At 50.5% G+C, this 15,000-nt stretch overlaps 1 protein-coding gene across 3 annotated transcripts in view; it reads right to left on the reverse strand.

The window, feature by feature from the left end:
• The window catches only part of Btbd11 (BTB domain containing 11), a 116,505-nt gene that overhangs the window by 22,157 nt on the left and 79,348 nt on the right, over positions 1-15,000 (reverse strand). For all 3 annotated transcript variants that reach the window (XM_032910290.1, XM_032910283.1, XM_032910298.1), the window contains 7 exons: positions 12,774-12,939; positions 10,551-10,640; positions 8,534-8,635; positions 6,617-6,710; positions 6,351-6,486; positions 5,466-5,686; positions 3,888-4,066 (listed from right to left, as the gene is read on the reverse strand). In XM_032910290.1, the coding sequence (XP_032766181.1) occupies positions 3,888-4,066; positions 5,466-5,686; positions 6,351-6,486; positions 6,617-6,710; positions 8,534-8,635; positions 10,551-10,640; positions 12,774-12,939 (988 nt within the window). The remainder of the gene's footprint in view (positions 1-3,887; positions 4,067-5,465; positions 5,687-6,350; positions 6,487-6,616; positions 6,711-8,533; positions 8,636-10,550; positions 10,641-12,773; positions 12,940-15,000) is intronic.

Below are 15,000 nucleotides of genomic sequence, written 5' to 3' on the forward strand. Positions count from 1 at the left end.
CCATTTCAGATGGAGATGGTGATATAGAAGCCCCCCTTTCCGGGGGTCCTGATGAGGAGGGGGTGGGTTTGGAATAGCTAGAAGAGCTCTGGGCCCATAGAAGTGCTTTGCAATGTGGGTGAATTATCATGATTAAACCCGGGTCCTGGCCTAAGTGTCCAGAGCAGGTCACTTCCCCAGTGGCACAGGCTGTGACAGACATGGAAGAGAGGCTGGGAGGACTGTGAGGGCTGCATGAGGGATGTGGGAGAAGGAAGGGAATGGGGAAGGACAGACCTAACAAGGTGTTGATGGATGGGTGTGAGCAGAGGGGAAGACTGCTGAGCATGCACTTGTCCTGCTTCACCGTTTTCTCTGAAGTTGATGAATTAGGCCGTTCTAGCAAACGGTGTTTACACCGAATCCCATTTTCAAGGTTTTCCAGGAGATAGTCTGGGAGCTCTGCCGAGGCGATGGTGGGCTGTCGCTGGTGACTGGGGACTTTGATGCTTTCAAGATTTGATCCCAGATTCACTCGGTGGCCGTCTTCATGGGCAGCGTTGACGGGTGGAAGCTTAGCTTAGAGTATCGCCCAGAGGTTTCCCAGTCCCTCTTATTTGCTGTTTTTTTCTGCTTCGATTGACATTTTATTTTTATTTTTATACTTCGGGTTGCTGCTAACTACTGCCCAATGAGGGACACCTGCTTCTTTGAGGGGAGCTGAGATCCAAGATGCTTTCCGTAGAATAGTACTGGTAGATACACAGCCAGAATGTTTTTAAAAACATAATTGTAAAAGAGAGATTTATTTTCAAAATATCACGCAGAGGCCTCCAGTAATCCTATGACAAATAGCAGACTGATTTTTTAAAAAGAAAAACAATCATATTTGACTCCTGTTGGTGGAGAGGTTCCTCACGATAAGCTGATATGGTTTAATATGCTTTAAATGTTAAATGTTAAAGTTTGGTTTTCAGTCTGCTGATGCTGAGGACAGACAATAGCACTAAGATGACAGGATGAAGGACAAGTTACAGAAGGGGAGAAAATATCTGCAAACCTTACGGTTGGCAAAGGACTAGTACTTAGCACACACACACACACACACACACACACACACACACACACACACCCCTCTTAAGAGTCAACAATTCAAATGGAACAAAAGAACAAACAATTCAACTAGAATGCAAAAAAAAGATGCAAGGAGAAATTGCAATTAGGGAAAATATGGACAGTGGACCAGTGCATGCTTGGGGATGGTGGACAGTGCATGCATGGGGATGGTGAACAGTGCATGCATGGGGATGGTGAACAGTGTATGCATGGGGATGATGGATCAGTGCATGCATGGGGATGGTGGACCAGTGCATGCATGGGATGGTGGACCAGTGCATGCATGGGGATGGTGAACAGTGCATGCATGGGGATGGTGGACAGTGCATGCATGGGGATGGTGGACAGTGCATGCATGGGGAATATTTGATTGCACACTGTAGTTATGTTAAACTGTATGTTTCCCTACGGGTCAGTCTATGTGGTATCCTACCATACAGGTAAGGGCTTCCCTGGAGCTGCCTGTGTTGTCCCTGGGTCATCTACTCTGGATGGCAGCACAGGTGCCAGGGAGCAGGTTCCAGTTCACATGTGTGGAAGGCCCTTCCTTCTTCCCACCTTCCACAGGTTCCTGTTAGGACTGTTGGTACTCAGTGACCCACCCCACTCCTGCCATCAGGCACTGGAGTGCTTGTGGAAGGCTCCTCGAACCCTGGGCTATGATAATGAAATGAGCTAGTTACAGGCTGTTAGCAGTCAGAGAGGGATGGTTTTTTGGGTGGCCCGGGAGACAGGGACCTTGGGGTGCTAGACGTGCTGTGTTTTGTGGTCTAGTACTGACGTTTGGTGTTCAGCTGACAGGAATCCACTGGGCTCTGCAGTTAGGATCCGGGAAATTTTCTAAGGGTATGTCATACTTCAAAGTGACGTTTACACAAAAACCAAACCAAACAAAACAAAGACCTGAAAGACATAAATCCGAGGTACTTCAATAAATTCTGAAATTCCTCTGTAGCCTGGAAACAAGTTAAAGCCAGAGGAGCCAGAAAACACTGGAATACAGACGCTGGGAACACATCCAGTAACGCTTTTTCACTGAGGTAGTTCTTGGGTAATTTCAGGTGAAAGCTTTTATTCAACTATGTTAAGTTGGAGGCGGGGGCAGAGGAGGACTTTGCTTTTGAAACGGTCCCAGCAGGTTCTGCTCTCCTCGGACTCACTGAGGCCCACTGTGGAGGATTTCAGTGGCATAGAGGGACACTAACCACAGCCAGCAGGGTCTGCAGAGGCTGTCTTGAGGGTGAGCACTGACCAGCACACCTATGAGACTTGCTCTGGCCCCAAGGCTCCGAGATGCTCTGAAAGCGGGTGGGGTGGTGGTGTTGACAGGCTGCCTCTGAGTTAGTTACCCGTCTTCCTGCCTCCATTTCTCCAGTTTGTTAAATAGAGATAAATTTAGGGCTTCATCTAGAAGTGCTTGGGAAGACCGTAACTGTAAGAGTTTAACCTTAAATATGCATAAGGGAGTGGCTGGCTTATAATTAAATTGAATAGCTATCCTTAATTGTACTTAAATATATACGTATGAGCTTTGAAAAAGGAAACTTCATTTTATGTCTTGAGACAGTTAATTATGAAAGGGTTCCACAGGCAAATGAGTTTGGGAAACACCCTAGTTCATTTTGTGAACTAGGGTATTCAGGGTACCAAAGAGAGAAGTGTTCACAGTGCACCGTCACTCTGAGGGCAGGTATTCACAGCTAGCTGCTGCATGCTGCCACCATGGGCTGCTGTTTGCAGAAGAGCCTCGGGGAAGCACAGACGTCCTCCATCATCTAGCTCTAGCTTTTTGAAGCCTCTAAGAAAGCTTTTACTTGCTGTCATGGCGGAGTGGACGGGAAGTGCAGTTTTTACCACTTTGTACTCAAGGCTGTCTAGAGAGGCCCACGTGATTATTGGCCCATTTACAGACAGGGAAATTGAGGCAGAGAGTTTAGGAAACTTGACCCCAATGGGTTGCAAGGGAGCAAGTTCATGAAGGCTACCCAAAGTCAACACTTCCTACACAGAGGTGTGGGCCGTACACCCCTGGAGGGCCTGAAGGGTCTTTATGATAGTCTTGAACGGATAGCTCCACGGGGACTTGATGGAATGGCTCTCGTGACACCCGGAGAACAAGACTGATGTGTGGGAAGGGAGGTGGGGATGTGGGATTCCTTTGCTGGGAATGGAGGCCTTGGTAGTCAAGGAGGCAGAATGAAGCTCCTCTGGCTAGCTCCCCAGTCAGAGGTGTCGAACACTTTACACTGTGATGTGGCATCATCGACTAATACACTGGGCTTCATTCACAGCTACTCTGGGGTGTCTGTAGCCTGGGGGCTGCACGGAGGGCATTCTGTCCATCTACATGAAAAGGCTTCTCCCAGGTCCGGGGATGGGACCTTTCCCTCTTCCTACTCGAATCCCACTGTCCCTCCAGGCCTGGCCATTGCCAGCACCTTGGGGAAGCTCCCTTTCCTCCCTTTTTGAATCTTTTACTTCCGCTGGCCTGGTCCAGGGAAAGGAGCTTCCTCTGCTTCTAGAGCACATGAGTTGGTGTTGCTCTCTGGCTTGAGTACAAATTCTGTGAATCCAAGGCCCCTAACCCGCCCTCGTGCCCAAGTACCTCAGTGTATAGCACATGCTCAGCCCAAAAGTTGCCCTACGAGTGATTGTACAAGTAACTGCAGGCAGCTGGGATACTCTCGTCGCCTGTGGCTGTGGAAGTTAGGGACCATTGGTTCCCAGCAAGGCCCCACCCAGATCTGTAACCATCACAATGGCTTCATCTCCCCAGCCCACCCTCCCCATACCTTGCTTGCTTTTAAGATCTCGAACATCAGGGGCAGGCCTTGGGTGACGAGCTCCTCTGTGTACTCCTCTTCTTGAATAGTCTTGAACTCCTTGAGCAAACACTGGATGAGGGGCCTGCGGTGCTGCTGGAAAGCAATCCGGAGTGACTCCAGCCACGTGTGCAGAGTCCAGGGGACACCTGGACAGAGGGGGGGGAGAGGCCAGGCGGAGGGGAGGGAGGGGGGAGGGGGGAGGAGAGGGGAGTGGGGAGGGCAGAAAACAACCGAGGAACAGGAGTATTTTTACCCCCGAAGTTGGCCTTTGTCTAGGACGTTACCAAGCTACGAGACCAAGGGACGAGTGTTCAATGAATACAGGCAAGACTTGCGGAAGTTGAAATTGAAGGTCACGACTCATTCTCTTCTGTTTACAGGGGCTACTCATATTATCAGGGGGCTGCCTCCTGCAACGCCTAGCACTGAGTAGAGTCTTTTAATTACTCGTTTGTATGGACTCTGAGTCCACAGTCTTCCTTCTACTCACTGGGGAGAAAAGGACTCGGGGAAGACCCAGCTTTGTCCAGGATGCGATGACACAGCCACACGCAGATGAAAGCTAAGAAACCAAAGGACTTAAGCATCTCCAGTCACAACTTAATAAATGCAAGGGGACCCCTCCCGGTCCCCTGTGTAAAACAGCTCCATCTGTGGCACCTCATGGGGCCGCTTTCCTTTAACAAAGTCTCCTCAGCAAATGACTGCTGTAACGTGAAGTGAGGGGGTGAAACGCACAGGCGGATCGTTCCGACCAAGCTTCATACTCGCCCAAAGTAGACTCTCAAGGGCAACCGTGTAAATCTCCCATATATTGAACGGTCAACCTGTCAGTGGCTCTTTCCGAACACCCGATTCTATTTGGTTTCCAGCCTGCCGTGTTAGGGTCCCATCTCCATGACTCCCTGCTCCTTTCCTTGCCAGATTAGAGCTACAAGACTGGCTCAAGCCTAGCCTCGAACCCCAGACACACCGATGAGACAGATCTGGACTCGCTCTCACAAGAAGAAACTGCTGCTCGCCAGAATGGATCCTGTTGGCTCAGAGGGCAAGTCCTAATGAGGGGGCATTTGTCCTCGCCCTGACGGTCACTCTGTGTCAGTGGCGTTGGGTGTTCTACACAGGAAGTCCTCAACCACTGGGAACCACCTGGAGTGATTGTTAAAAATATAGATTTCCAGACTTTATTCATCCAGACCCTCAACAGCAGAGCCTCCGGGTGCAGGACCTGGCAATCTGTATTCAGACAAGCTCCCCAGGTGATTTAAGTATCCGGCTCAAGGTGCAGAGTCTGGGAACCAGGACCACATGATCTAAGTGTGGAGCCCCAGGGCAGGCAGGGTGCTGATGTCTGTGGGGTCAGCGTTGGAAATGCTCTAACCAGTGAAGGAGAAGCTCCCTGAGACCTGTGACGTGTGTGTGTGTGTGTGTGTGTGTGTGTGTGTGTGTGTGTACCCCATGGCATTTGTGCATGTATGCATGCATGCATGTGTGTGTGTGTATGTTCACATGTTATGTCTAGTAGTGAATGGTGCTCAGACTGACCTATACTCCTGATATCAATTGTGACATCCACGTAGCCGTGCTCAGCGCTGTGATACATGGCCTCCCTCAGGGCCCTCAGTTTGGCCTTGCTGTTGCGGCTGGCACACAAGGGGGGCGGGGCTGTTTCTGCCAGGTCAGTCCCCTCAGCCAGAATCTCCTCCAGGGACAGGATATCACTCTTCTCCTTCTCTGGCTGAGCGAGGAGTTTGCGGAACACATTCCTGTCAATCATAAACCCAGAGAGGAAGACATTCAGAGATGGCAGTGGCTGTGGTGGGGCAGGGGCACATGGGGGGTGGGTGCGGTTAGGAAGCTGTTCACTCAGGATCGGGAATGAGGCATGGTGGCTTTGTGGATGACGGGCTTTGGGAATGAAGGAGATGGTGGGGTAGGACTGGCCACATTTCGAGGAGGACAACTTGAGGAGGGGTAATACTCAGAAGGGTCTGGAACTCTGGCCTTTTTGAGTGTTAGTCTGGTAAATTTGTTCTCCTTGGGGTAATGTGTAATAAAATCTGAAAGAAACCTCGACAGGACATGGGCAGACGTGAAGAACCCTGTCGTCGTTATATGAATTCTTCTCACACCGGGACAACTGATGTGGTGTACTCTGACCCACACTGGCCAAGAGTGATGCATCCTTGTGTTTAAAGTTGGCTGAGAGTGAACAGAACATGTCGGTGGTCTGCATGCATGTGTAGCGTAGGGAATTAGCTCTGGTCAGGAATCTGTGAGTGAGGGCAGTCTGGTTAGGCCTGGAGACTGGGCCACCCCACTTCCTGGGCCCCACATCCAGAGAGAGAATGGGTCTGGGGCAGGCCTGGGAATCTGCATTTTTAACAAGCACCACTTGGGACCTGGCGGCCTTGGCCCATCCTAGCCTACCTGTGTCCATGGGCTGCGGCCTGGCTGAAAGAGTTCATATCACCCTGGGGGGTTGTGGAAATTCCATTCCTGTACATGGTTCCTATCAGGGGATCCGCACCACGCTCCAACAGCAAGCTAACCAGCTCAAAATTTCCTGCAAGCCCAGAGAAGGGGATTTCATAAGAGAATAAAAACAAAAAACAAAACAAAACAAAAAAACTAGTCACAGGTACATCAAAGGCCACAGTGGAGACACCAGATCTGAGGTGGAACTGCTAACTTACCAACAGCCGCTGCGAGTTGGAGAGGAGTTTCTGAATAGTTCTCCTCGCCATGTTCCACCGAGCCTTCCACCTTGGCCCCAGCGTCCAGGAGGAGCTGCAGAGGAAGAGTGGTCACTGAGATCCCTGGACAGCACGCATGACGAGGAGACAGCAGTGCACTGGTAGAAATCAGTCAGACACTAGTGTCCCCTTCCCCCAGGCCAATTACCATGTGCACCGAGGCAACTTTACCTCAGAAAAGGAGCCTCTCCCATCTTCCAGAACCCCAGACTTCCCACAGAGTGGTCCATGCACGAGGACGGGTTAGAGAGTTTGTTAGAAGGGTTGCGTCTCTGGACCCCAGCCTGGACGCTCTGAACTAGCCTGTATTTTAACAGGCTGCCCAGGGCATCCTTAGGTGTATATTAGGGTTTCTAGAAGAAGCATCCAAATGCCGAAAGTCTCCACTGCTTGGTCTGTGTCACAAGCCTCAGAGGGCAACTGAAATGCCGCCTTTCGCCCACCGAAGCTCAGGAGTTATAAATGACTCCGGGGACATGCTCGGCCAGCCAGGGCGAGAATCCCTCCCAGAACTCCCTGGATGGTTCTGAGGTCAGGCGAGGTGTTTAGTTAGTTCTCTGGCCAGCAAGATCCGGTAAGGTAGCAAAGGCTGCAGAAATTTCGCTTCTCCTGCCTTCATTCAGTGCATGTTCTGAGACATGCGAGCTTACTAAAGGAGGCAGAGGCTCTGCTCATGCCGGCTCACCGCTCTCGGTAAAGGTGCTGTCTGCATGTTACATGTAACACGGGGGAGAATCCCTCATCTTCACTACCTACCTACCGAGGGCACAGCCCCAGGACTGGATCTGCTGCAGGGACTCAGCCTGACTACCAGGAAGTTCTGCGTGGCTCTCGGCTGGCCCCTTTCCTGAATGAATGGCTGAGGATACCCTTGTCCATCAAGGGATGCTGTCTGGGGTTTCCGGAAGCCACCGACTCCCCTCCTTTTAGATTCTTCTCTGCTAGGAGAGGGCTGAGGTTGATGGTCTACAAGCGGAAACCATCCCCGAAGGTGCCACATCACACACTCAGCCTCCTGAAATGCCACTACGGGTTTGTCATGAGGATTTCCCCATAGCCAGGAAACAGCAAAGGTCCCCGTGAAATGCCAACACCGCTGAGCTGTCCCTGTCACCCTATGCTCTCAGGTCACATCAAAGAGCCATGTTCTTGCGGTCTCCAAAGCTCTAATACTCGCAGTGGGGCTGGGTGTGGTCCTGGTCTTGGATGCCAATCTCCCTCTTCGGATCAGGTAAAGACCAAGTTAAGATCAGGGCCTTAAGTCTATTCACTGACCATCAAAGAAAACATGACAACGATACTCTCCAAGAATCGCAGTTACATGCCTGTCACCACCTTCAGAGCTGTTTCAGAAGACACAGGGGACTCCTGTAGACCTCCCTCCAGGAGCCGGTTCTCAAGAGTCAAGACTCACACCAGTGCATTATTTTCAGACACCCCCTTGTTGGTCTGGATGCTTCTTCCCAGTCTACAGAGCACCAGGGCCACACCCGGGGGAAGAGTCCCTCTAGGTGTTGACCCTGGCTAAGTCTCACGGTCATGTTAAGACGAGGAAAAGGGGCCAATCCACAGAACAGCAGCTGAAGTCCCACCTCAGAGCAACAAGGAAGAACTCCACAGGCCCGTCACTCTGTACGTGAGGCTGCATGTAGGCGCGTGACGTTTTCATATTGGTTAACGCTTGGCCAAATAGATACGAAGTATAACGGTTTCATTATAAAATACGGATATGCACTGAATTGCAATTAACCAATATGAATCGCTCAGGGAGATAGGCATGCTGGGAGAGAATTAGATTTGCGTCATGGAGGAGGTTACAGTTAACGGTCGGATGTGGATAGGGAAATACGTTAATACCTGAACTACAGGAATATGTCCATGTAACACAGCAAAAGTCAGAGCCGTCCAATGGCGGGTCTCGGGGTGGACGGATGGATATTTATGAGGAGAACTGACAACCTATAAACAAATTGGAGTTATTTTCAAAATGTGACCTTCACAAATATTCAGGCTTGCAGCATCTAGCCTATCTGTAGCCAGGCACGCGGGGGAGGAAGGTACCAAAAAAAGACATCCTGGCAGGTGCCTTGGGAGAGGGTGGTGACTGCAGGTAGTGATTTTCCTTGTTTGGAGACCCCAGGGGAAATCGCCCAGGGGAGTGACCTGATGCCGGAACTGGGGGATGGTCCTGTTTATGTTCGTTAGGAGAGGTGTAGCTTTCTGAAAGCAGGCCACTGGAGGACTATGTTTCGAGGACATTAGCACCATGGGCAGGGGAAGGTTTTTGAGACTGGGTCCTGTGCCTTTTCTTTCCCTCTTGAAAGACTATTCACTCACAGGGATGCTTTGGAAATGTGGTCCAGTGAGCCAGCTTCTATGCCTTACTCTCTTTCTCTTCTTGCTTAAGGAAGGGGTTGGTTCTGAGAGCTACAGGGAGTGACATAGCTTGAAATGTCACTGAAACTCAAGCCACACTTCACTCAAAGAGGGCGGCTATTCCCAGAAGAAGAGTGGGATTGCTTTGTGCTTTCACAGTAGAGGAGACGGACAGTCAGGACAGTTCGTCTGAGCGTGGATGTCCCTACCACTCTGCTCACGGATCTTCTCCGGCTCCCTACTTGTCAAGGGCCCTCATGTAGCTGACAACACAGGCACAGAGGTGGCCCTGAACACACCATGAACAAATAATGAAAGATAGGATTTTGGAGGCCTTGGAACATACACCAAACTGGGAGGTAATCGGGAAACTGATGACCGGGGGCTAACACCTGCACATGGCGCTCTCCTAGCATCCCTCCGGGCATGTAACCGTGGCCGGAATGTCCTGACAGTACACAAAGGCACCGAGCAAAACTCATGGGAGGGGCTGGAGAGAAGGCTCAAAGGACCTCCTCTGTAGCTGAGGACCTTGAAGGGCTCTGTGATGTGTAGTGGCCCTTAACAGGGTAGCTAGTCCCTGAGTAACGCGAAACTGGTAAGGTCCAAAATGGGTTTGCATTCAGAGCTATGTTTACTGCCTGCGTTGCTCAGATGAATATAAAATAATAACAATAATAATAATAATAATAATGATAATGATAGCAACACAGGGTAATACTGCCAGGGCATCTAATTTTGAGGCTAAAAGGTTTCCAGCAGCTGCTGATTGAAGGCTGCAGCTCGCCGGTGTCCTTGACACTTGCAACTGCCAAGTGCTGCCCGTGCAGGCCCTTCAGGTAGCAAGGAAGAAAAAAAGTGAGATTCTACTTAGTTTGGGCCTCAGAGGGGTCTGGAGCAATTACTTTGGACGGAACCCCTAACCTCGGCGAGGTGACTCTGCTCGGTACTGATTCCTCCCAATCTCGTGTGCATCGGGGATTCTCCTCCATCTCATGGGTCACCCCACTTCTCAGACTTCAAAGGAGGTGGTAGTTTCAGAACTTGAACCTAAGCCTGTCTTGATTCTGAAGCCCGCAGGGAGGGGCGCTTCAATTTCCAGCCCAGTGTACTACGTCCCAGCACTCTTGAGATAGCTAGGTCAGCAAAGTGAGCTAGTGGGCTTCTGGGGAGGACGGGAGAGGCGAGGAGGGAAACCTCAGCCTGGCGGGGGGGGGGGGACAGTCAGCCCAGCGTGTTCTAGTCAGGCATCAGGAAAGGGCTAGAATGTGCGAGTAGTCGGAGCTAGGAGCTGGTCATTCAACGCAATCCAGAGGTCCCTATAGCTACAGCTATTTCTGGAAATGAAGCACGCACAGGGACTTTGCGTAGCTACTTGGGGTTTTGGCTGGGGCCGGGTGGTTTTGCCAGGGCCGCAGCCACTGGAAGGGTGAGATGTGAAGGCGACTGGGAAGAGAAAGTCTGGGCTGGCAGGGCCTGCGGCGCCCCGCACCCTCACCTCCACATTCAGGTCAGCTCCGGCATCCAGCAGCATCTGCACCATCGCCTCGTCCCCACGGACGCAGGCATACATCAAGGGGGTCATGCCCTGCGGTGGTTAAAACCAGAGATGGAGACGTTTACAAGGTGGCTGTGGTCAGTCGACAAACACGTGGAATGTCTTATTGGACTCAGACTCTGGCAGGGCGAAAGAGTCAGTGTGGGGCCCCGTCGCGCACGGGGTCACAACCTCCCACACTCTGGAAACCACAGTGGAGGAGTGAAGGGAGATGACGTCACCTGGTGACGTCACCTCTTAGCCTCAATCCTGGCTTAAGTTTGGAGGGTTTGCTCAGGACGACAGACCTATGTTTTTTACAACACGTGGCTCTTCGGAATGGGCTGGGGGTGGGGCTCACGGGAATTTTCTGGATTCTGTGATATCACCCCTAGTATATTTAACTATGATGGATGCAGTGTCTTCGACATTTGTACCCTTCACAATATGACAAGGTGTCCTTGCTGCTTTCTATGAGCCTTGGGTCAGACAGAGCCAAAGGACACTGGATATCCCTATAGCCACTCTCACTGACGTCTTCTCCGATATCACTCTATACCAGCACAAGGCAACCGAGGCAGGAAGACCTTCAGGAAAACCTTCCATGCTCTGACTCCTGCTCATCGCAAACCGAGCATCACGGCCAACAGGAGGGAGGGGTGGGGCTCTCCATCCAGAGGGTCATGAAGGCAAGTTATTTGGGAAGATGCTCGCCCTACAGCCTTGCTTACACTACATGCTAATATAACCTTTAGCTTTTACTAGAGCTAGCCAGTAAGAATTAACATTGTAAGCGACGCCGAGATTGTTTCTGCATCCGCCTCTAGGCGCAAACGTGTTGAAGTACATCATACACGAAAAGCACTCTAGCACTGGTGCTGTGCAACTGAAAAAAATTATAGGCAGAATTCCAAAGTCAACGACACATTGAGATGCATTTGTTACATGAAAGGACTTTGCGCCCTAATATAGGGAGGATTCCTCTAAGTAAACAAACAAACCAACAAAAAGCAGTAATGTTGATAAAAAGCAGACAAAAGGAAAGTGGTTTGCAGGGAATACATATATAACCACAGGTGTGCAAAGACTCAGACTCCTAGGGGGAGGGTGTGGGGAGAACCAAAGACTGAGAATTCAGGAAAAGCTGGTGCGTTTGAGACACTTCCGTTTCAAAGGAGAGTTTCCCCAAGGAAATAGAGATTGGAACAAAGATCTGGTGTTACCTCAGCACCGTTCATAAACCCTTTAAATATCTGACATGGGGAGGCTGGTTAATAGATAAACAGTAATCACTTTATATAGATACTAAAAGAGACTTACAAAAGAATATTCAATAACATTGTAAAGTGTCTGGAATATAAAATACTGAAAAAATCAAACAGATAAAAGTCCCTGGTTTTAAACATAAAAGATACACACCGTTGTGTATTGAGGATCCCCGATGCTGTCCGAGAAAGGGATTAGTGGTCATTAAGTCGTCCCTTCTTTCCCCTTCACAGGAACTCTTTGCAAGATCTGCCCTTGGAGGGACAGCCCCATCCGTCCCGTGTAACAGCGCTCAGGGTTCACACTGAGAACGGCTGTCCGTTCTCACTGTTTATGATGCCACACATCCCCAAAGTCCTTCTGGGACTCGTGGTCACCTCTCATGTACCAGTTTCAGGATCTGGGTGGTGCTGGCATGTCTGGGTGATGCCCTACAGTCCCCAGACTGACACCGGTGTCTTTAAACACACCCACCCTAAGAGCACCGTGTGCATGGCCTAGATCTGTCTGGAACCAACAGCAGACTGGCAGAGAAGAGACTTAAACATGCCAGGAAAGAGACTTGAAGGTTGCAGAGTCCTAAAGACCAACGATGGCCAAGCTGGTGGCGTTATTTCCTTGCTGGAACAGGTCTGGTTTTCATTCCTTTTTAGATTTTAGCTGCAACAATCATGGGAGATTTCCGTAAAGATGGCCAAGTGTATTTTTATAAAAAAATTAAAACAAAACAAAAAACCCCAAACACTAACAGAGAGAGAGAGAGAGAGAGAGAGAGAGAGAGAGAGAGAGAGAGAGAGAGAGAGAGGGGAGGGGCATTAAGTTTTTTTTTTTAATCCATCAGCAGAGGGAGTCTGTGCCCCATCAGCTGCTCACACCCAGTCTAAGCACCGAGGAGATGAGGTCCAAGCAGATTGGTACCTGTTCGCTCATGGTGTTGATTCCATCCGGCCCCAGCAAAGACACTGCCTGCTTCACCAGGTCGGTCCGTCCACAGTTCAGCATCCGGAAGCCCAAGTCCTGCTTGAACTTGGCTTCGATGGCCACTGCGTCCAGCTTCCGAGAAGCGCAAAAGCAGTCGTCCGCCCTGAGGGGGGTGGAGGGAGAGATGGTCACGTGGGTGCAGCCGCTTTTCCCCAGGATCTGGTCCCCGAGATCAAACGTCCGAGCAAGCCCCACTGAGCTCCTCCTTTGCTTTCCCGGCGGCGGCGGCGGATTTCCTTTCTAGGTTCCCATTTAAAACAACTGCCTCAGCCTGGCAGGGGTGGGGCACTCTTTAATCCCAGAACGCAGGAGGCAGAGGCTGGTGGATCTCTGAGTTCGAGGCCAGCCTGGTCTATAATGTGAGTTCCAGGACAGCTAGGGCTGCTTGGAGATACCCTGTCTCAAAAATCCCAACCAACCAACAACTCCACCCCCACCCCCCCCACCCCCGTTTCCTGGTGGCTCTAAGTCCTGTCTTTATTGCACTCAGGTCTGGTCCTTCAGTGTGCCAGTAGCATCCTCAGCTAAGAATTGTTTCGTTATGCAAACATTTAGGCACTGTTTATATAGGTTAGGTCCTCTGCTAAACGTTTCATGTGAGTGGTGGTAGGCATAATTCCTCTGAGGGACTTTCAACCTCCAAACAAACAAACAAACAAACAAACAAACAAACAAAACACAGGAATGAGGAACCTCTCTGAGGCCACCCTATCTACAGGTAACAGCTTGGATTTGAACCAGAGTAGCGTCAGTCTTTGGATCTACTGTGCCACCCTATCTCCCAAAGGCAGAATCTACGGCTTCCTTGTTCACTCAACTGACGCCTCACACTGGGCTGCGGACTTCTGAGCAGGCATTTGCCTGTGTCCATGCCAGTGACAGACATGGGAGTGGACAGAGCACAGGATGGAATCCCTACATTCAAAACAGAACAAGCCGGAGAACCTGCTAGATGAAATGAGAGGCGGCAAGGTGCTTCAGCAAGCCAGCTGTGTGAGGCTACCCACAGAGGCCATGATTCTAGGGCATTAACCCCTGGGCAATGTGTGCCAGGAGCTGAGGGAGGTGGGGCAAGACCACAGAGGCCCTTCAGCTACACAGCTGTGGTGGGAGAGGATGGGGGTACCCCAGGGTCTAGCTTCAAACATGGCATCCGCATCCTAGGCACAGAACGGAGCTGCGCCTCACGGCTTCTCAGCCCAGTACATGTGGGCTTTGAACTTGTCTAGCGCTGGCAGATCAGGCAAGTAGAAATGTTAAATCAGAAGTGCGTGGGCATCTTCATACCAAGGCTTTATCCATTGTTTATCGAAGATGGAAATTTAACTGGGTCTCTTCTTTTTCTTTTGGAGAAGGGCAAAGCTAAATACACAGAGAAACTCAGGATCCCTTATCTTTAGTGTGGCGGCCAACTTCATCCAAAGGGTTAATGATCCCCAAAGCTGCCCAAGGAAGCCTTGTGACATCAGGGTAACAGGGCAAGACCCCAGAACACAGATCACAGAGGCCTCCAGGGGGAGCAAGTGCGAACCTGTGCATGTTATTCTAACGTACAGGATCTGTGTGTTCGTGTTCGAACGTGTGTGTGTGTGTGTGTGTGTGTGTGTGTGTGTGTGTGTGTGTGTGTAAATCTCTGGGAGTCATCTGACTTGATTGATTCATTGCTGAGACAACCTTTCTTCTGCTAGATGCTAGCAATGCTGAAAAAGGCTGCCTTGTGCAATCTCATATCTCCCATCCCAGGGAAAGGATGTGTGTGCTGGACGGATCAGGGACTCTGACTTTCAGGCGGACATGGCTGTTGTACTCATACACTCATAGTAGCTGTGATTATTGGTTCAAGATCTGTACTACTGGGCTGGAGAGATGGCTCAGTGGTTATGAGCACTGACTGCTCTTCCAGAGGTCCTGAGTTCAAATCCCAGCAACCACACGGTGGCTCACAACCATCCATAATGGGATCCGATGCCCTCTTCTGGTGTGTCTGAAGACAGCTATTTTTAAAAAAGATCTGTACAGCCTTGGACCTGTCAACATTTCACACGGAGTAGGGTGTTGGGGGTTTCAGGAGGACTGGCTACTCCCTGAGGATGGGTTTCTGGGTGGGGGCTGGAGGGAAGAAATTTTCTTCAGTGGTATAGCCATCGGTAATGTGCCCGTACTC

Source organism: Rattus rattus, chromosome 1 (genome assembly GCF_011064425.1).
Source record: "Rattus rattus isolate New Zealand chromosome 1, Rrattus_CSIRO_v1, whole genome shotgun sequence".
Lineage (NCBI taxonomy): Eukaryota > Metazoa > Chordata > Mammalia > Rodentia > Muridae > Rattus > Rattus rattus.